This window comes from Patella vulgata, chromosome 7 (genome assembly GCF_932274485.2).
Source record: "Patella vulgata chromosome 7, xgPatVulg1.2, whole genome shotgun sequence".
Classification (NCBI taxonomy): Eukaryota; Metazoa; Mollusca; class Gastropoda; family Patellidae; genus Patella; species Patella vulgata.
In genome coordinates, this window is record NC_065885.2 from 42,195,507 (window position 1) to 42,218,948 (window position 23,442).

A 23,442-nucleotide genomic window follows, 5' to 3' on the forward strand; every position below is an offset into this window, starting at 1 on the left:
TTCAACGTTCTCGAAATTCCACACTCTTTTTTTTAATATGTGATAGCTAGAATCCCAAGGTACATTCTGTGCAAATTTGAAGGTAATCGGACCACTGGAACGATGCCTGTGCATTGAAAATCAACCCCGGTCGCAAAAATTCATGAACGCTTGTTCATGTATTATGGCCGCCATCTCAGTTCCACCCGACCTTGCGGATCCACCCGACGACACCAAACCACTCCGAAATTCACCGAAAATCCACCACAACTTCGTTTGACTTCGCGCATGCGCCACGCTGGAACCATGACTACCAAATTCCGGCTAGGAACTTTTCACGTTGGTACCTAGGTGCCCCGAAAATTTCAAGGCGATACATGTATTCGTTCATGTCGTTTGTTCTTGATACGGTTCTTGCCATTCGTCAATTTACGGATTCTGTAAGGGGAAAAAATTGGAATTTCGCTACGACACCGGCACCGATTGTCCGAAAATCATGAAATTTGGACACAGTACGCCCATTACCACCCCGGACTCTGTGCTTTACTCCCATTTTGATCCGATTAAAAAAAAGAGTTTTAGCAAAAAAAAAAAAAAAACGATTTTCGGAATTTAAATTTTGTTTTAATTAATTTTGACATTGCAAATGTAAATGGGTCTTATCGCCTCTTCCGTAAGTGATAGGTGTTAGTACTATACACATTATCCTTACAAGACAATTTTTTAAAATAACCGCAACACTAAAAACCGAAATCGACTATTTTGACTTTTTTTGACTGCTGAGGCATCCTTCCGGTGGTCAAAATCTCTGGAATTTCTAGCGGTTGGCTGCGCCGCGATAATATTTATCATATATTAAAAGGGAAAAAAATTCGCAATATTATACTTACTGACATGGGAGTTACATTTTCTGAATCCTTGAAGGAATGCCTAAAAAAACATTCAGAACAGAATTTTGATTTCGGTCAACTGATGGTCTCCATTTGGAATTGAATATGGAGAACAGGGAAAAATCCACTTTTATTATTTCTGAAATTAATGCATTTCAGGATAGCTCGGGATCAAGATTCATTTTTTGGTATTTCGCCTTTTGACCTTTTATGTGCCGACAAAGTTTTTTGCAGGAAAAATTTAACCTAAATATTCAAACAGCTAATGTCAATCTGATTCAAAAAATATTAGTACCGTTTAAAGTTATTTCATTTATTTTTTTGATATTTTCCTGCCCCCTTTTAGTTCTTTCCCGCCATTTTCGTTTCACGTTCTCATCCGTCCCGTTTTTAAACGGCTTGATCCATTTTTCTGAAACTTCTGGAACGGAAAGTCATTCCGATTACAGCAATCTAAGTCTCAGTTATTTCCCTTTAGTTTCCAGTGCAATGTTTCTCACTATATTGAGACTTGTAACTTCGCGACTTTTTCACCGATTTTGATAATTATTTTTTGTTGTTCTTTTTTCTTTTAAGATACTTGATATAATCCATGTCACGTGACGATGAATATGAAAGCTTTCATATCTGCATGGGACAGTAGCAGATCTAGTTAAAATTATTATTAGGCTTTCAGACAAAAGTCTATTGTGATTACTAAAATTATTATTATTTATTAGGTCTATTGTGATTACTAAAATTATTATTATTTATTAGGCTTTCAGACTTTTGTCTGAAAGCCTATTGGGATTACTAAAATTATTATTATTTATTAGTTTTTGTCTGAAAGCCTATTGTGATTACTAAAATTATTATTATTTATTAGGCTTTCAGACTTTGAAAGACTATTGTTTTTACTAAAATTATTATTATTATTAGGCTTTCAGACTTTTATCTGAAAGACTATTGTTTTTACTAAAATTATTGTTATTATTATTATTCTTTTCCGCGGGAGCCTATTTCTCCATGATCGAAAACAGATATCGATCTGGAACCAAATTTTCTATTGGGAACCATGTGGTGGCTACTTGATCAAACAATTTTGAAACTTCTGCGCATACCGGAAGTAACCGAATTTTGTACTTCTTTCCGGAATTGAAAATCAGCCGTGGTTTCGTCAATTCGTCAATGGTTTCTATTTTCAAACAAATGACATTTTCGGAAACCCCAAATCTTTTCCAAGATAATGGCTATTTCATATTTTTCAATTTCGAACATTCATCTATGGCCTTTGTCGTTCGAATTTTGAAAATACTTTGTTAACGAGACACTTTTTGTTATTTTTCAAAATCTACATTTTTAGATACCTGAAGACCATCCGATTCCAGAAATATAAGTTTCATTCCGAGTTACCGCCCTTTATTTTTCGATTTTTTTTCGAATTTTCTGCCCATTTCCCAACCCTTATATTTTTTGGAAAGGATAAATCGATAGTTCTGAAAGTCCTGGAACATAAAGCTATATAGTCCGACCGCTGCATAAAGCAATTTCAAAAACGATCCGGAAACCGGAAGTAGTCGAAATAATGATAGATATTTCGAAAAAAAAGCAAAAAATGGATGTTTTGGGGAAAAACTCGATTTCCCGTCAAGTATCAATGGATTAAACGAATTAAGCTTTCATTGAGTGGCCCGAGGAATGGACTGTCGAATGATGCCCACTTTATACGGATAATATGACCAAGCAGCAAAATATGACAAGCTGAAAATCAAGTATTTTCTGATTTGGAGCGTTTTTGGACGCCTTTATCTCAAAAACTTAACCTACAATTTTTCTATCGAGAGTCCTTTCGGTAGTCTTGTGCATGAAAACATCCAATAAGTCTTTGAAATGTCTGGAATAGGATAAAAAAGGGGCTGAAAATCGAAAAAAGTCGAAATGGAAAATGCTATATTATTTTATTATTTAATCAGATTTTTACGAAAAAGTTACACATCCAGATAGCTGACCTAATTACGATTCTAACGATGTATAATATGTATTGAGTTATTGAAATTTAATTTTCGATATTTTGACATTTTTGAATTTTTGGCACTTTTGAACATATGATTTCTCAGGGCCATTTTATCTGATCAGAAAATGTAAAATATCATTACAGAGCCCTGTGGCTATCTAATTGCCCAAATGTGTTATTAAAACTATCCCGACAATAATCTCCATACCGGACGTATTCAAAAAATGAAGAAAAAGGTTAAAAAAAATTAGCGCTCGTGCGAAAAACTTGATTTCTCCACCAGATCTTAGCGGACCCAAATATCTAAAGTGTCGCTGGATAGCCCCATTAATGGACTATCATATGACATCTGAATGATACGATTTAGATGGGTAGACAATAAATTATGTTATGCCTAAAATCTAGTATTTTCCGTTTTGGAGCATTTTGAGAGGTCTTTTTCTCAAACACAACAACTACGTTTTTTCTTAAACTTTTTTTTACTCAGAGTCCTATGGGTGGACTATGGTGTGAGTCCAAAAATAAAAGCATTGAAGTAACATAAATTGTCCAAAAAGAGCCTCAATCTTGGAAAAAAGTTGAAAAATCCTCAAATAACTGAAAATGCTCTTCTATTATTCTTTGTTTTGAAAAGAGCTCAATGGGCGTTTCTGAAACTTCTGGTACAGAAAATTAACTATCCAAACAACATGTTAAAACTATCCCGACAATGATCCAAAAACCGGAAGTAGTTGAAAAAATATCCGATATTTTGATAAAAAAACAACTTAAAAAGTAAAAAATGGTGATCTTGCGAAAAAAGTGATTACAACGCCATATTTCAACGAATCAAAACAACTAAAGTATCATTGGATAGCCCGAACAGTGGACGATCTTATGATATCTCAATGTCAAAAAATCGCTGGTTAGGTAATATATTATGAGATGCTGAAAATCTAGTATTTTCCTCTTTGGAGCCTATTCAGACGCTTTTATCTCGAAAATTACTCTTATTTCCTTTCTTAAACTTCTGTTACTTAGAGTCCTAATGCTGATCTGGGGTGTGAATCCAAATTTAAAAGCCTCAATATAGTATAAATGGTCCAAAAGGGCCACAATCTTTGAAAAAAGTCGAAAAATCGTTATATCTGTAAATCTGCTTCTAGTGGTATAAGGGAGGTAAAACTGTCCAATGGATCTTTCTGAAACTTCTGGTACAGGAAGTTAAGTTCCCATAGCACTTGTTAAATCTATCCCGATAATGATCCGTAAACAGGAAGTAGTCAAAAAAATATTCGATATTTAAAAAAAAAAGACAGTAAAAAAATCGGTGCTCTTGGAACAATCGGGATTTCGCCGTCGGGTGTGACCGGATCAAAACATCTAAAGTATCGTTTGGTAGCTCGATAAATGGGCTATTGTATGACACACTTCCTGTCTGATTCCTGAAAGCCGGTTCAGTGCTGCTTGCAGGTCTAGTTATTATTATTTTTTTCCGCGGGAGCCTATTTCTCCATGATCGAAAACAGATATCGATCTGGAACCAAATTTTCTATCGGGAAACCATGTGGTGGCTACTTGATAAAACAATTTTGAAACTTCTGGGCATATCTGTGTAAATTATGTGTGGTGCAGTCCCCCTGCACTTAATAGTAGAATATTCTAAATGTAACCATGACATTATGACGTCATAATAGTTATTGTTTAATAAATTAATGTTATAATAAATGCCTAAAGAGCAACTTCGGTTGTGAAAACTTTAGCACAAATTGTGTAGTTTCATTTCGCCAACATAAATTTTACTTATACTATAGACACAGATTTGTATATTGCTTGGTAATACTTCAGGAATTGCGAAACTTTTCTCCAAAATTCTTAGTCTCCAATCAGAAACTATGTTTTACCTCGAAGCCATATAGATTTTACACCTGGTCAAATAAAATTTCTGAATTGTCTTCAGGTGTAATCGACATTTTTGTACTAGAATCGGTGATATAATAACAACAGCTGTTTTATATATTCGTTACCCTTTCCATATTAGCTTTTTAATTGTATTATTTATCTAACGTTAAATATTCAAAGAATATAGTTGCTCTATTGAAGACTGTGGTACTAGAACCAGTATTAAAGATATGGACATAATTCAACTATAAAATGCTAGTCTACATTTTAGTTCATATTATGACTTAGGTCCTGTTTTCATATTGTGATATACAGTTTATGCAGAGTCACCAATGTGGCGGTATTTAAAACAGCTGAAGCAAAATTATACTGTCAAAATAACTTACCAATATGATTGCATTGAAGAGGAACATAGAATACTTGAGAAAATTACCACAGCCATTTAATCCCATTTTGGCATCCTGAAAAGAGATATACGAGGTTGTCAGTAAACTTGAAACACGCCGTCAAAGAACTCTTCTGCAGAAGCCATCGACACAAATCTCGACTGATTTAGTGGAAAGACGAAGGTTGCGTTAGAGAGTTATAAGAAACTTATGAAGACTTAAATATCCAGTTGTTCATCTTCATTACGAAAGGATTCTATTAAGCGATAACTGACATCTGTCTCTAGAGTGTTTAATCGGTGAAAGGTAATATTTGTTTTTCACATCACATCACTTATCAATGATGATGAACTACTATATAACTGTTAATGTAATATCGCATTTTCTAAATTAGAAACATATTTATAAGACGATCAGTGTGTATAGTATCATAAAATGTTGATACTTTTATTCCATAGAGTTACTTTCACCGTCTTTATAAAAAAAGAATTAAAAGAATTATAAATATTAGTTGTTACTGTGAATCCGCGCCTGTAGGCTATCAACTTTTGGAAGGTGTTTAACTTTGAATATTGAGCTTTTATGTTTAAAGAAAAGTGCCATTATGAGAAAGTGTACTAAACGAGCAATACTGATATGAAAGTTCGTGAAACGAGGAAACGTATTATAGATAATTAAATCTAAAAACAGCCAGATAACTGAAAATAGACGTAATACCGTGACGTCATAGAATAAACACACCTGATGAAAACAGCTGAACAACGGCGGCCCCATCTAATCAATATACAGGTCACAACACAGAGTAAGTAGTCACAACACAGAGTCAGTAGTCACAATTCATTGCTTGATAATGACTAAAGAAGTCTAGTCGAAACGTCGCTCAGTAATAAGCATTAATTGTATTCCATAAAACTGTGACCTGTATATTCCAGTTCAATTACTGAATGCCATTGAAACAACCCATCTAATCAAGTTTATTAAAAATACAAAGAGTACTAATTCCTTCATAAAATGATTGCATGATCCACAAAAACAGTTTGTTTGGTTGGTTTTCTAGGAAAATGGAAAGCAGTCCTTTTGAATATATATACTATTCCACCAAAATTGTCCTAAACTTAACCGCGTCTTTATTATAGCTTTATTGTGCGAAAAGGTTTATAAGGTTTATAAGGCGTTATTTAATCGGTAACATTTATAAAGCGCACATTATTCACTCAGAAGTAGCAAAAGTTACAATAGGATATCATATCAATCTAATCAAGTACCCGTTATACAATTAAAGGTTTACAGATTTTGACCTTAAAAGATACCACATAGCACTAGAAAGTAATGGGCAAATACACGATTATAAATGTTAGAGTTTTCTGTATAAGACTTTTTTTTAAAATGTGTATGCACTGGAAGTCTGCATTTGCCTTTCATTCTGAAATATTGTGTTTTTAATAGAACTACAGAGCAACATATAGCATTTTCAAATTTATGTTAATCCTTGCTGTCAATAACTCTTTCTTCTACTATATTATATAGATCAATATCGCTTTATATCCCTCTTAAATCATCATCAAATATACCAGTGTACCTATAATCCTACATGATTCCTAATATTCCCGCAGTGACAAACACGAATCGGATTGTTTGAAGAAACTGTTGTTGTTAGTTAGTTGTATTTTACGTCCGCTTCCACCGAGGTGATATCGCAGACAATAACATGTTATGTATACAAGGTGCAATAATTTACAATGTGATTAGTGAAAAAGAGGATAATTAGGTTTTTATATATATGTACAGAAGACAATAGATAACAGCAAGAGACATGAGATAGCAGGTGCAAAGAATAAAGAGGTGCCAGTGGACGTTTACAAAACAGACGAATTTGTAACAAAACAGACATGAATGTGGACAAACATTTGGACAGAGACAAACATTTAGACATAGTATGTACATATATATATATATATATATATTTAGGTCATTTTCGTCGGTCTGGTCGATTTGTCCGGTTGAATGGCAGGGCGGTGCAACTCTTCCTTGGGGCTTGTTGGTGAGTGTAAGGCCTGGACCATTTTTCCTTCCATTTGGTTTTGTTGTCCGGTATGGTGGTTGATTTCGTCATTATTTCTGTTGTTCATTCCATTGTTGTTGGTTCTCTGAAGGAAGAATCCAGCGCCTGAAAAGAGAAAGCTCGAGAAAAAAGAGTAGCTGGTCTTGTGATGGTTTTGTTTTTATTTCGTCTAGTAAGGCTTCGGGGGGGGGGGGGGTGAAGGAAAAAAAAAAAGAAAAAAGAGAGAAAAAAAAGCATTTATGGCAAGTTAGTATGATATACATTCAATCAAAATTTATTAGGAGTTAATAAATACAATAATACATATATGGTGGCTTAATATGATCTACAATCAATACTTATTTAGTCAAATAAATAAAAGTGTAAAGAAAATTACAGAGTGTGTAGCGTTTCCCTCTTATGGGGACATTTTTGCGCTATCACCCTGATTTATTAATTAATATTTTTATTTGTGGTGTAGGACAGGTGGCGATTCCTTCTAGAGGACATTTTTACGTTCCGCCCTACTGTTAATTGATTAATTTTATTAATTGATTTATTAATTTTATCGGAGTTTTATTAGTAGTGTAGGGCGGTTTACGCTTCCTTCTAGATGACATTTTTACGTTCCGCCCTACTGTTAATTGATTAATTTTATTATTTTATGTATTTGGTCATGCCTATATTTACTATTAATGTAGGGCGGTTTACGCTTCCTTCTAGAGGACATTTTTACGTTCCGCCCTACTGTTTAATTGATTAATTTTATTATTTTATATATTTGGTAATCCCTATATTCTCAATAAAATCCCAGACAAGTTGTGATGTCCAGTATCTATCGTCAGGTTGTGGAGAAAGGAGAGATTTGAGACAGAATTTTTCCCCTCTCTGCTAGATTCTTAATTACGGATTGACGTTCTATGTTTAATTGATTACAGTTGATTAGCTGTTGTGACGTGGTCGCAATTTGTCCACATGGGCATTTAATTGGTGTAAAGGTGAAGTCTTTTATTACGTTTATCGTTTTAAGCCTCGTGATGAGTTTGCATATTTTAATTGAGGGATGATTGATGTAAACCTTGTCTGCAAGATTGCTATCAATTTGATAGCGATGAGTATTCTCTTGTTTTAGACGGGTTTTCCATGCTTTTTTAATTTTAGCTATGCTTGTGAATTCCTTACTGCTGTATTCTAAATTTTCTATATCATTTAGTGACAACCCTTGCCGAAAATATTGATGTGGGGGGGGGGGGGGGATGCAAGGACTACCTATCTTCCGTTATTCTTGATTGTTTGATTGATATCCCTAATTTGGTGGATTATGCCCTGTCTGCTTTTGGAATAATCTGATTCGATGGATTTGATGCTACTTAGGGAGTCTGATAGGATATCGGCTTTTTGGTGTGTTTGCGTGGCTAGCCATTCTATTGCAGTTTTAATGGCCATCAGTTCTGCCGTGTACACAGAACAATGTTCTGGTATCCTTTTCCTGATGTTTAGCTTTGCTTTGGGTATGAAAATGCCGTACCCTGTTAATCCCTGTGTATTATTTTTCGATCCATCTGTATAGATTTTAAAATAGTCTGCCCATTTGGTGTCTATTAGTTCTAATGCTAGTGCTCTAGCCTCTATGGGATTAGCGTGTTTGTTTGTAACGTTAATTAGGTGCGTGTTGATGATTGGATCGTTTAGTTGCCAGGGTGGAGTGACGGGATAAGTTTTTGTTTCTATGATTGTTCCTTTTAAATCGTGCTTATTTAAGACATCGTTTGACATTTGCCCGAATGTCATGGGACGCGTATTTTTTCTATAGCCTATGCGTTTGAATTGTTGGAGGCACTTATATGTCGGACATTTTTCTTTTAGCATTTGCAGTTTACCCCAGTACTTGAATGACAGTTCCTCTCGCCTGAGATCGAGCGGGGGTTCTCCCATCTCTTGTAAAAGGGCAACTGTTTTGGTTCCTATTGCTGCTCTTGTTACTAGTCTTAATGCTTTACCTTCTATTATGTTCAATTTATTTAGTTGTGTATCACTTGCATTTGCATAAGCCAGACATCCGTAGTCGATTATCGAGCGGATGAGTGCTCTGTATATTAACATAAGAGTGCTTCTATTTGCGCCCCATTGCGTTCCTCTGATGTATTTCATTTAGTTGAGTGTTTTCGATGTGCGACTTACTATGCTGTCTATGTGTGGTTTCCAAGAAAGTTTGGAGTCAAATATCATTCCTAAAAATTTGGTTTCTGTTTTGAATTCTATTTTTGAGCCGCTAAGATTTAAGTCTATTTTCCTGTTAGTGTCAGTCGGATGAAACATTATTGCTACAGTTTTCCCTTCTGAAATAGACAATAGAGAAGTAATCCAGTCATTTTTTTTTATAGATAGCCACTCACGCGTGGAAAAACGCCAACACATCAGTATGTCTCGCAAAATATATAATCATAGACAACATGGTTGCTAACAAAATTTGAAAAGGATCCTTTATGCCCTGCTCTCTATCAAGGTTACAGCTTATCTGGACACATGGTATACCTCTAAAGCAGCCAATAAATTCAACACTATATTTAAAATAGACGGGTATATTGTAAGATCAGCGGCAGCCATCTTGAAAAATATTGAAGACCAAACAGCTCTTTATTCATAGTTCTTAATTCTTAGTTCTTAATTCATAGTTCTTAATTCACAGTCCTTACATCTTATTTCTTCATTTGTTGTCGTATTTCGACATTTGTACACTAAAATTAACATTTATATCTTAAATCATTATTTGTTTTACAAATTAGACATTTTTCATATCAGATTTGTAAAATGTATTTTTGTTTAATTTAATTTTATTTTAATATATAGACAAAATTTATTTTAGTAAATCAAAAAAATAATCTACATTTACATTTCATCATAGACATACAACGAAAAACAAATCTTGAACAACAAATTTCTAAATACAAATTTCTAAATGCAAATCTTGCAAAACATTTCTCCAAAAACATTAATTCTTCAATAACATTTCTCCAAAAACATTTCTCGAAATTCACCGAACCGGAACATTATGACGACATAAGCGGAAATCAACCTGGCATACAATAAGTCACCATACAACAAAGGAGAATCAAGCAAACATACATACAATAAGAAATACCGCTCGATGACCGTGACTTGAGTGAAATCTGAAATCGCGTGCGTGTTATATATATATATTGTTAATCTGATCTAACGTTAAATAAAATAAATTGAAAGTAGTCTATTTTTAGTAATTAGGTTATTATTTGATAGCGACATATTTCTTTGGACAAACGAAAGAGGGCTTTATCTCTTCTAAATCATGTAATCCTGAATGTGGCAGTAAAATAGCTAATACTCGTATATTCAAAGAGCGATAGACAAATACTTTCCGGTGAAGCATTTTACGAAAACTGGAATTTCGCATTAAGACGCGTATTTTGACTTTTAAATAACCCATCGCCTCACTAAATAGACTTCAGACGATCCAAATTATATCTGCTTTAACAAGGTACGTAAATATGAATATATCAGAAAATATTTTACAATTTTGAAAATGTATTCGGACTTTTTTAATGGTATACATTCCGATATCTTGTATTTTGTGTTACGGCCCGTATTTTGACGTTAAATACCCCCGCCCCTCCTTATTTAATACATGTTAGTGCCATTTCAATTTTGTTCTTTTTCAAGGTATGTAATAACAAATGTGCAAGAAAATAATTTACATTTACATCCCACCCCTCCCCTCACTTAATAAAGTTTAGTACTATGGAACTTTTCAATGTATATAAATATAAATGTGCCAGAAAATAACTTGAAAAGTTGTACGCTGAAAACTCTATTAATTGATTGGGAGGGGGTGGGTGGGGTCTTTAATGTCAAAATACGGGTCATACTAGAGTTTCACGCAGATATTATTGATCTTGTATAATCTACTCAATATCTAAACCATCCAATGGTCTTTAGAGTTGAGTATGGTCTTAGCATGGGAATAAATGTAACATTTAAAGCCATGAAAATATCCTGTAGAGGCACATTTAGTTATCGCATAATGCCTCTTTAAACAACCCATAGGACACATATAAACTTGACCACTTTTTCTACACACCTCAAAATGTGTGGGCACGCCATTCGCGAACATAAAGCATGTTTACATCTTTTGGCCATGAGAATGTTTGGCATGTACACATTGCGTACAATGCTTTCGCTGTGTCGGTCAAGTGAAAGATATACTGAGAGATTGGTTTTAATATTAAAGATGCATTATATACAAGCTAAACTTGCCTATTAAAGGGTTTTATTTTGGTTTCAAATGATATATAAATTAATATTAAAGATGGCAAATCTGCATATTACATAGAGGATATTTGTCGTTTTAGAGTGAATAACATATTTTATTCCATCGAGAAGCAAGAAAACTTTTATTTTCACGAATGCGTAGCATGAGTGAAAATATAAACGTTTTCTTGCTTAGAGATGAAATAAAATATGCTATTCACGACAAAACGACAAATGTTCTATTTATTTTATGATTTTACAATCATTTTAGGTAAAAACAACATGGACTACTGCTAGCCAGTGGAATAACACTTTTATTTCACTGATAAAACACGGTATTCCACTACTGATCATAAAATAAAGGGTTTTATTTTGGCCTCAATAGATATATAAATTATTATTTCGACATTTATTCACATGAAAAGCCTATAGTCAACTCTCTAGACACGGCACAGATGTAAAAAAAATTAAAATACAATCGCCATTTAATGATTTAATTTAAAAATGGAGAAGCGAGACTGAGTCTCGATTAGCAAGTAACGTTGTTGTGATGATAAACAATCCAAGTCAAAATTTCAAATAGTGATAACTTCGCTCAGAATAAAGTAATTTGAATGAACTTTTCAATATATTAATTTCGAATTATCTATTTTGAAACTATTATAGCAAGAACGCCCAGCTCTTTATATAAACCTTACATAATGCATCTTTGAAGTACATTGTTTTAATACCGTACCAGGTTAAATTCCCAAAATAGTTTTAAACTAACGAATATATAGACAGATAAGATTAGCAGTAATTTTCTATTATTTAACACCCCACCTGACCCCATATATATATATATATATATTCATAGGCAACAGATTTTACAAATTAATCCTGTTTTGAAAGTCTCTAAACAATTAAATACTTGTGCTAAGAACTTAAATATTAAATTTAGTATTTTTCCTTTTTATAAGGTCGATATTGACAATACTATCAAGAGGCGGAATATGGAAGCTTACTTTATTGACCGGTTCAAACCAGATTTAAATGCTTGATTTGCACCCTTCCCACCCTATTATTATTTTAATAATATTTAAATATAATTTTAATATATGTTTTTACACTTTTTACTTCAACACTATTTAAGGGGATTTTAAAACCCTGTATACCTTTATTTCTCTATAATCGGTTTATTAGTGAATAAGATGGATATAAATAAATGTACAGCCTAATTACCTAATTGGTCTATTGACATTTAATTAATCTCTTTACTTCTGTATGGTTCTATTGTCAAATTATACCAGGAAGATTATGTAAATTAATGAAAGGTTAAGTTTTATTATAGCCAGATTACATAATTGGTCTATGAACCTTTATTTCATCTCATTGTTCCTATATTGGCCATTGTCAAACTATACCAGGAAGACTATGTAGATTTATGTCATGTTATGTATTATATACTTTTAAACCTTTTGTTGTACGTTATCTAATATTATTATTAATCCATTGTCATGGAAATCTATTATTCTAAGAATGTATATATGTATCGTATTTGTAATATTTTGTATACATTATTAATATCTGAAGACGCCCATAGAAGGCAGACAGCTAGCTTATATGATTTAATATATGTCAGAATGATTTAAAGTGGAGAATTTTTTATCTGGGCGGATTTTTTTATTTTATTTATGTATATATATATATATATATATATATATATATATATATATATATATATATATATATATATATATATATTAAATAACCGTGTACAACTTTCGTCATGATTCTGACATATAGTTGATAAATCCAGCCCATACTTACTATATTTAACTAGAAATTAGTTCAAACAGTCTGAGATTGTAGTATACCCTAACATAATTAGATAAATCACCAAAATTGCTCCCAGTTTAAAAATTAGTCTCGCTGTGTACCAATCTAAAGACGTTCTAAAATAACTTTATTTGATTAAATTATATTGTAATTTGTTACAGACATACCAACTTAAGGTATTCTCTTTTTGTAATAATAAAGTAATTGGACCATACAGAGTGCTCTTATTCAAGAATTTGGCATAAGACAAGACATTCACTTTCTGAATAATTATATAAATTCTGACTTCATCCAATATTTTCTATATGCTCTTTACAACATGTTTTGTACAACATATACAACATAGACCAAAAACCTTAAAAAGTGACTTGTAGAAAATCGTCTATTTCTCTGCAACCGCACCAGTTAGAAACCATTTGGTGATATCTGTATGATCGTATGGGTTCATTCTATTTGTTAATTAGAATCAAATACCATAATTTTAAAAACATTACAAATCAGACTCATGTGAATAAAATATCTGTTTTGAAGGCTAAAAATACAGGGTTTTTTCCGAAATGGCGCCATGTCTGGTGACATTGAAAATGTGAAATTGTTTCCGCCTAGTCAAAAGTGGCATGAGGCATCACCTGGTAAAGAAAAATCTAAAATCGGACTATAATTAACTCGTTTACAGGCAAAATAACGCGAAAGGTGACTGATGCAAAATTGCCTATTTCTCGGCAAATGCTAATATAACAAACTTATTTTGACATACATTGTCTTTGTATGAATTAATGTTACTGGTTTATGAAAGTTGTCAAGAAATATTTTAAAATATGAAAAGCCCGAATGCATTGTAAATAGCCCATTATTATCCCTATTTTATCATCCTTAAATTAAAATGGCGCAAATTCAAAATAAAAATAAAAAACTAAGCCCGACATATTTTGCGTCTTTAGTAGGAGCATTCATCTTGATCTTTCAAAATTGTAAAAATTAATGTTTTCCTTTGAGAAGAACTTTCGACACGTCAAAACTGAAGTTTTGACAAAATTACGTCACTTCCGGTGTCGACAGAAAAGCTTATCTATAGTAAAATGTTGAGAATTTGCACCACGGAGCATATGAGCCCTTGTTTTATACAAATCAGACAAAAATTAATTAACCCAGAACCCATAAATTGAAATTAAAATGCGAAAAATCGTAAAAAGTGATGCTGACAAAATTGGTTATTTCTCGGCAAGGGAAGAGGTTAGAAACAATTTTTTGATATCAATATGATCACATTGATTCATACTATTTGCCAATAGGAATCAAATATCATATTTTTAAATGAATAATAAATATAACTCATTACAATAAAATATTTGTTTTGGGGGCTAAAAATATAGTTTTTGCCAAAATGACATTACTTCCGGTAATAATAAAAATGTTACATTAGTTTTATGACATCGCCAACGACATTAGGCATCACATGGTGGAAATTTTATAGAAATCGAATAATAATTGTAGAAAACCGTCTATTTCCCCGCAACCGAACAAGTTAGAAACAATTTTGTGATATCTATATCTATATGACCGTATGAATTTTATTAATATGTGAATTTAAACTAAAAGTTAAAATATTTAATACATTATTAAATAATTCTTGATTGAAAAAATATTGATTTTAAAAGTTAAAAATGCAGTTTTTGACAAAATGGCGTCACTTCCGGTGTTAATTTTTATTGCAATCAATTTGATATGACGAATATATGTTCTTTTTGAATCCAATGGTGTCACTTTTATGAAAATTCAATAATAATTGACCTTTTTACAGGCAAACTATTGAAAACGGTGACTTGTGCAAAATTGCCTTTTTCTAGGCAGCTGCTTACATTACAAACTAATTTTAACATACATTTTCTTCGTATGGATTATAGTTACAAGTTTATAAAAGTTACGTAGAAATATTTTAAAATCTGAAAAGCCTGAATGAGATGTAAATAGGTCAGTTTTAGACCTTTTTTCACCTCTTAATGGAATTTGCCTTTAAGGGCACACTCTTTTAGTTATATCTGTTTTCAAAAAAATAATATTTGCTTTCGAAAAGTGGTACCGAACTGTCAAAATTGTAGTTTTTGGTAAAATTACGCCACTTTCGGTGCCGACAGATAACTATATCGGTAACAACAAAAAATGACAATTGGGACAACGGAGCATGTGAACTTTGTTTTATACAAATCGAACAATAAATAATTAATCTAGGACTGAAAAACTGAATTAGCCAATGGCGGCCAAGGAAAATTACTGAGACAAAAGAATATCACATTTTTGCTCAAGACAGATGGCTCTTTAATTCTGTGTAAAACATGACCAAAAAATATTCATAAATAAAAAAGTTTTTGTGTAAAAATTAAAATTTTCTAAATTTGGCGCCTAATATCTGCAAAGATTTGCTGAAAATCAAAAATCAAAAGTAGCGTAGCTATGTGCCCTGTCTCCGGCAGTGTCAAAATGTATCGAAAGTTAAAATCCAACGATTATTGTCAATATTCCTGCAATATTTTTAAAAACGATAGCTTCGGTGATTTCGGACATTTTGCATTGTCGTATAACGTTCAAAATAGCTTTATCCTCTAAGTCACACCCACTGTCTCAGTAAAACCGAAGAAATCGTAACGATGCGACAGGCAGTTGCTGAGATCTAATCAAAGTGGAAAAAGAATAATAATATTAATAATAATAATAATAATAATAACTAAAACTGTGAGGTAGTAATGACGGGTTTCACCGGTACCACGTTTCCCTCGGTGCCACGTTACCCTTGAACTTATGTCACATCCGGTACCAATGAAACCGTTAAACAGATTTCCACATAAGCATTGCATACGTGTTATAAAATAGACGCAGAATCAACCAAATCCAACAATATCAATTCTATGTGTTAGCTGACTTTCTAATGGGAATTTCTCGACATGGGAAGATGTTAGAAAAGCAATTTATATGATCGTATTGATCCAATCAATGTGTCAATTGGAATCAAATATCATAATGCTAAACGAATAATAAATATAAATCACCTAAATAAAAAAACATTTGTTTTGAAGGCTAAAAATACAGTTTTTGCCAAAATGACATTACTTCCGGTGATACTGAAATTTTAAATTAGTTTTAAGAAGTCATAAATGGCATAAGACATCATTTGGTGAAAATTTTATGAAAATCGAATAATTGACACTTTACAAGTTAGAAACCATTTTGTGGTATCTGTATGATCGTATGGGTCCATTCTACTTGTTCATTTGAATAAAATATGTATTTTTAAGGCTAAAAGTTTTTGCCGAAATGACGTCATTTCCGGTGACAGTGAAAATGTTAAATTTGTTTGACCTAGTCAAAATTGGCATTAGGCATCAAATGGTAAAAAGAAACTGAAAATCGAATGATAACTGACTCTTTTACAGGCGAAATAACGAGAAAAGTGACGCAAACAAAATTGCCTATTTCTCGACAACTGCTTATTTTACAAATTAATTTTGACATACAATGTCTTCGTTGGATTATTGCTACAGGGTAATGAATATTGATTTTAGACACTAGAGCGTCCACAAGATTTTTCAAAATGATCAAGGGCGTCTCATGACCTTAAACACTGTGTATAAATTTAAAGTCAATCGGATATTAACTTTAGCCTCTAGAGCGTCTTTTCCGACGTGGTTTCCCCTTGTCAGTGGTGCAGAACGGAGGGTCTGACAAGAACAGCTGTCTAGTCCTTCGGATAAGACGAAAAACCGAGGTCCCGTGTATACATTGGAATGCACGTAAAAGATCCCTTGGCAATTGGAATTCGATATAAGAGTAGGTGATAGTGCCGCTGCCCGGGCAAAATTTCCCTCATAGCACACTATGGCGTATGCTCGTCTTCATTAGCCCAGTATAGGAGCAGAACAGTAGGACGTTAAACCCCATTTCATTTCTCTAGAGCGCCCACAAGCAATTGTGGACTCCCGACTGACAGGCGGACGGACGAACGAACGGACGGGGGCGACGACAATATACGACCAGATTTCAATGTGGGCGTATAAAAATCGTAAGATGTTAGAAACAAGTTTTTGATATCAATATGATCGTATTGATTTATAGTAGTTGTCCATTGCAATCAAATATCATAATTTTAAAAAGTGGATTAGTGCTAATTATAGATTTAATCTCTGATTTTCTCACCAGCCATATTCTGAAAAGCTGATTAAATTTTAAGCTATGATTTTTATAAACTTTGTTTAGCCTAATAATTGAGTTAATCATTGTTTGAGAATACCATAAAATGTGGTATTCTGGAACGTTGACTTGTACTTAATCGTTGACTAAATCACCCCATTATTCAGTCATCTCCGGGGGGGGGGGGGGAGGGGGGGGGGGTAGTTTAAGGAAGGATTAAGTGCATTGATATGCAATTTCAATCTATCGAATGTTATAGAAATGATTATTTTTCACTGAATTCAGACACATTGCACTTATATTTTGCTACGAAATTCTGTTAAAAAAGATTTTTGAAATATTAAACATTCTGTATAATATAAAACATAAATAAATATGTATTCAAAATGAATAAACTACAAGATAAAAATAATTTTTAAAAAGGTCAATGAATTGCAAAGAAGGCCGACCCTAAACATTGTATATAAATCTAAAGTCATTCAGATATTAATATTAGCCTTTAGAGCGCCCACAAGACTTTTCAAAGTGACCAAGGGCAATAGCACTGGAAGTAATTATCGGATATAGCTAGAAATCAATAGGCTTCCTCATCTCATGACCTTAAATATTGTGTAAAAATCTGAAGTCAATCGGATACCAACTTTTTTCAAAGTGATCAAGGGCCATGATTCTGGTAGTATTGTCGGAAATCGTTGGAAATCAATAGGCTTCCTTATCTCTTGACCTTAAACATTATGTATAAATTTAAAGTCAATCGGATACCAACTTTAGCATCTAGAGCGTCCACAACATTTCTCAAAGTGACCAAGGGCCATAACTCTGGCAGTAATTATCGAAAATCGTTGACAATCAATAGGATTCCTCATCTCATGACCCTAACACTGTGTATAAATCTAAAATCAATCGCCTCTAGAGCGTCTACGAGATTTTTCAAAGTGATCAAGGGCAATAACTCTGGTAGTAAGTATCGGAAATCAATAGTTCTCTTCATCTCGTGGCCTTAAACACTGTGTATAAATTTAAAGTCAATCGGATATAACCTTTAGCCTATGGAGCGTCCACAAGATTTTTCAAAGTAATCAAGTGCCAGAACTCTGGAGGTAATTATCGGAAATTGTGGAAAATCAATAGGTTTTTATGTCGCATGAGCTTAACACGGTGTATAAATTTCAAGTCTAGTACTGAATACATGAAAAAGTATACAAAGTAGGAAAGTCAAAAGTTTCTCTTGATTTAGCATAATCTATAAGATTATTTTTTTCTAATCTTCTAAAATCTTCCATATCCGAAGAAAACCAGATTCCCACTACAATTTGGGAAAATATAGTATTACGAGAACCCTAAAAGCGGATAAAGAAATAAAGAATACAGATATAGCAAGTTTATGCAAAATAGACAAATAGTGCTAATTTCGGATTTTAATAGAAAAGAGGGGCCATACAATTAATCTGCTCCTGCGCTTCTATTGGTCAGGAGAACAAATGTAACTTTGATATTAGTAATCAGAACGGAGGGCCTTGGAAGGGACAGCGTAGAGTCGTTTGGATTGGATAATAAACCGAAGTACCGTGTACACATTGGGGCGCATGGAAAATAACCCTTGGCAGTTAGAATTTGGTATAACTGTGAGCCGTACCGTCGCTGTCCGGACAAAATTTTTTCTTGACTTTCTTTTTCATACTTTTTATTTCGTCCCCCCCCCCTCCCACCACATGTACCCCTTTGACTTTGCGAACCTCAAAAATAATTTCACGGACCCTAGAATGGGAAAAACTGTTCTAAAACATGTACTTTTTTTAATCTACTTCCTGTAATTTGGACCCCTTTATCAATGGTAAAAATCACTGATTATATTCAATCATTGATTAAATGTTTAATTATAATCAAAGTTTAAACATAAATTATAATCAAAGTTTTAATTAATTTTAATCGTTGATTACAAAAATTTATATTCAAAGATTAGCTAATCTGACTTTTGAGAATACCAAACTTAGTCAACCTAGCTAGTTACTGATTAGACCTAATCACAGATAATTTTAGACACCGTTCGAAAATATGGGCCATTGATTTTAAAGGATAAAAATACAGTTTTTTGACAAAATGGCGCCACTTCCGGTGACAGTGAAAATGTTAAATTGGTTTGACCTAATTAAAAGTGACATTAGGCATCAAATGGTGTCACGTTTATGAAAATCCAATAATAATTGACTATTTTACAGGCAAAATAAGGAAAACAGTGACTTATGCAAAATTGACTATTTCTAGGCAACTGCTTATATTACAAACTAATTTTAAGATACATTTTCTTCGTATGGATTATAGCTACAAGTTTATAAAAGTTACGAAGAAATAATTTATTTGAAAATATGAAAAGCCTGAATGGGTTGTAAATAGCTCAATTTTGAACCTTTTTTCACCTCCTAATCGAATTTGTTCGAAAATGAAATCAAAGGGGCATACCCCTTTAGTTAAATCATTTGAAAAAAAAAAAATTGCTACTTCCGGTACCGACAGAAAACTCGGTAACAAAAGAAAATGACAATTGAGACAACGAGGGATATACCGGAAAACATCGGAAAACACCATGTTATACTGAATAGTATTGCCGAGACAGCGAAGTATATGAACTTTGTTTTATACAAATCGAAGAATAAATAATTAATCTAGGACTGAAAAACTGAATTATCCAATGGCGGCCAAGGAAAATTACTGAGACAATAAAATTTCACATTTTTGCTCAAGTCAGATGACTCTTTAATACTGTGTAAAATACAACCAATAAATTTCTAAATTTGGCTCCGAATATGCCGAAAATCAAAAATGAAAAGTGCTAAAATCTATCGAGAGTTAAAATCCAACGATTATAATTAAAATTACTTCAATAGTTTTAAAAACGATAGCTTCGGTGATTTCGGACATTTCGCATTGTCGCAGAACGTTCAAAATGGCTTTATCCTCTAAGTCACACCCACTTTCCCAGTAAAACTGAAGAAATCGTAACGATGCGACAAGCAGTTCCTAAGATCTAATCAAAATGGAAAAAGAACAATAATAATAATAAGAAGAATAACTAGAACTGCGAGGCAGTAATGACGGGGTTCACTGGTGTCACTTCCGGTACCAATGAAATCGTTAAACAGATTTTCACATAAGCATTGCAATATGTTATAAAATGGACGCAGAATCAACCAAATCAAGCAATATCAATTCTATTTATACATTTGTTACCATGTGTTAGACATGTCAAAAAAAAGAGATCCTGACAAAATTTGTTACTAACTTACCACTAGGTTAGATGACTTTCTAATGGGAAATTAAAATCAAAAAAAAAAAAAAAAAATTTAAAAACTGATCCTGACAAAATTGGTTATTTATCGACAAGGGAAGATGCTAAAAGCAATTTTTGGACATTTATATGACCGTATTGAGCCGATCTATATGTCCATTTGAATCAAATATCATAATGTTAAACGAATAATAAATATAACCCACTTAAAAAAAAATATTTGTTTTGAAGGCTAAACATACAGTTTTTGCCAAAATGAAATTACTCCCGGTGATAATGAAAATGTTAAAATAGTTCTATGAAATCATAAATGGCATAAGGCACATGGTGAAAATTTTATGAAAGATAGTTTACCAGGCAAGGAAACATACGCCCACAAGAGTTGTCGCATATTTTTACTTTTTTTGTTAATAAAACATTTATAATACACTAAAATCTGATTAAGAGAAAGTAACATTTAGTATACGAAACATTTAATATCATGGATTTAACTGTTCAAGTTATCAAAATTCATTGAAAATGAATATACTTGTTCGTCTCAAGACCTTAAACTCTGTGTATCAATCTGAAGTCAATCGGATGATAACTTTAGTCTCTAGAGCTTCACCAGATTTTTCAAGGTGATCAAGGGCCATATTTGGCAGTAATTATCGGAAATCGTTGAAAATCAATAGGATTCTTCGTCTCCTGACCTCAAACCCTGCATATAAATTTAAAGTCAATCGGATATTAACTTTAGCCTCTAGAGCGTCCACAAGATTTTTCAAGGTGATCAAGGGCCATAACTCTGGCAGTAATTATTGGAAATCGTTAAAAACCAATAGGATTCTTTGTCTCATGACCTTTAACACTGTGTATAAATCTAAAGTCAATCAGATATTAACTTTAAAAATAAACACAAAGTTATATGGATAACAATTACTATATTTCTATTAAAGCTACGTTTCAACAATGATTCTCTTGTCGTTTTCAAGCACAAACGACAAGAGAATCATTGTTGAAACGTAGCTTTAATAGAAATATAGTAATTGTTATCCATATAACTTTGTGTTTATTTTTAATGTGCTCAATTACTAAATGCCATTCAAACAGTAGATATTAACTTGAAGTGATCAAGGGCCATAACTCTGACAGTAAGTATCCGAAATTGCTGAAAACCAATAGGCCCCTGCGTCTCATAATCTTAAACCCTGTGTATAAATTTTAAGTCAATCGGATATTATCTTTAGCCTCTGGAGCATCCACAAGATATTTCGAAGTGATCAAGGGCCATAACTCTGGCAGTAATTATCGTTTCGTGACCTTAAACACTGTGTATAAATTAAAAGTCAATCGGATATTAACTTTGGCCTCTAGAGTGTCCACAAGATTTTTTGAAGTGATCAAGGGCCATAACTTTGGCAATAATTATCGGAAATCGTTGAAAATCAATAGACTTCTTCGCCTCGTGACCTTAAACACTTTGTATAAATTTAAAGTCAATCAGATATGACCTTTGGCCTCTAGAGTGTACACAAGATTTTTTTAAATGATCAAGGGCCATAACTCTGGCAGTAATTATCAGAAATCGCTGAAAATCAATAGGCTTCTTCGCCTCGTGACCTTAAACACATTGTATAAATTTAAAGTCAATCAGATATGAACTTTGGCCTCTAGAGCGTCCACAAGCTTTTTTGAACTGATCAAGGGCCATAACTCTGGCAGTAATTATCGGAAGTCGCTGAAAATCAATAGGCTTCTTCGTCTCATGACCTTAAACACTGTGCATAAATTTAAAGTGAATCGGATTGTAATTTCAGCCTCTAGAGCGTCCACAAGCAATTGTGGACGCCGGCCCGACGGACGGCCCGACGGGGGCGACGACAATGTACGACCACATTTCAATGTGGGCGTATAAAAAGGATAATAATTTACATTTTTAGAATGGTATATTTATCTGCAACCGTACAAGTTAGAAACCATTTTGTGGTATCTGTATGATCGTATTAAAATATCATAATTTTAAAAACATTACAAATCAGACTCGTTTGAATAAAATATCTGTTTTGAAGGCTAAAAGTACAGTTTTTGCCCAAATGACGTCATGTCCGGTGACAGTGAAAATGTTAAATTCGTTTGACCTATTCAAAATTGGCATTAGGCATCAAATGGTAAAGAAAATTGAAAATCGAATAATAATTGACTCTTTTACAAGCAATATAAAGTGAAAAGTGACGCATCCAAAACTGCCCATTTCGCGAGAACTGCTAATTTTACAAATTAATTTTGACATACATTGTCTTCGTTTGGATTATTGCTACAGGTTTATGAAAGTTGTCAAAAAATAATTCAAAATATAAAAAGCCTGAACGCATTTTAAATAGCTCATTTTCACACTTTTTCTTCACCTTTAAATCAAAATGGCGCAATACAAAAGTAAAATAATAAAAAAAAATAAGCCCGAAACATTTTGCGTCTTTAGTAGGAGCATTCATCTTGATCTTGTAGATTTGTAAACATTAATATTTTCTTTTGAAAAGACATTTCGACACGCCAAAATTGAAGTTTTGGACAAAATTACGACACTTCCGGTGCCGACAGAAAACTTTATCAGTCGAAAAAAGTTAAGAATGTGCACCACAGAGCATATGAGCTTCTATTTACACAAATCAGGCAATAATTAATTAACCCAGAACCCAGAAACTGAAATTAAAATGCAAAAA

The 23,442-nt window shown here is 33.0% G+C and overlaps 1 protein-coding gene across 7 annotated transcripts in view; it reads right to left on the reverse strand.

Annotated features, from left to right (window-relative positions):
* LOC126828395 (tetraspanin-4) overlaps positions 1-23,442 on the reverse strand; it is a 222,763-nt gene that overhangs the window by 37,783 nt on the left and 161,538 nt on the right. For all 7 annotated transcript variants that reach the window (XM_050558183.2, XM_050558178.2, XM_050558179.2 and 4 more), the window contains one exon: positions 5,130-5,204. In XM_050558183.2, the coding sequence (XP_050414140.1) occupies positions 5,130-5,204 (75 nt within the window). The remainder of the gene's footprint in view (positions 1-5,129; positions 5,205-23,442) is intronic.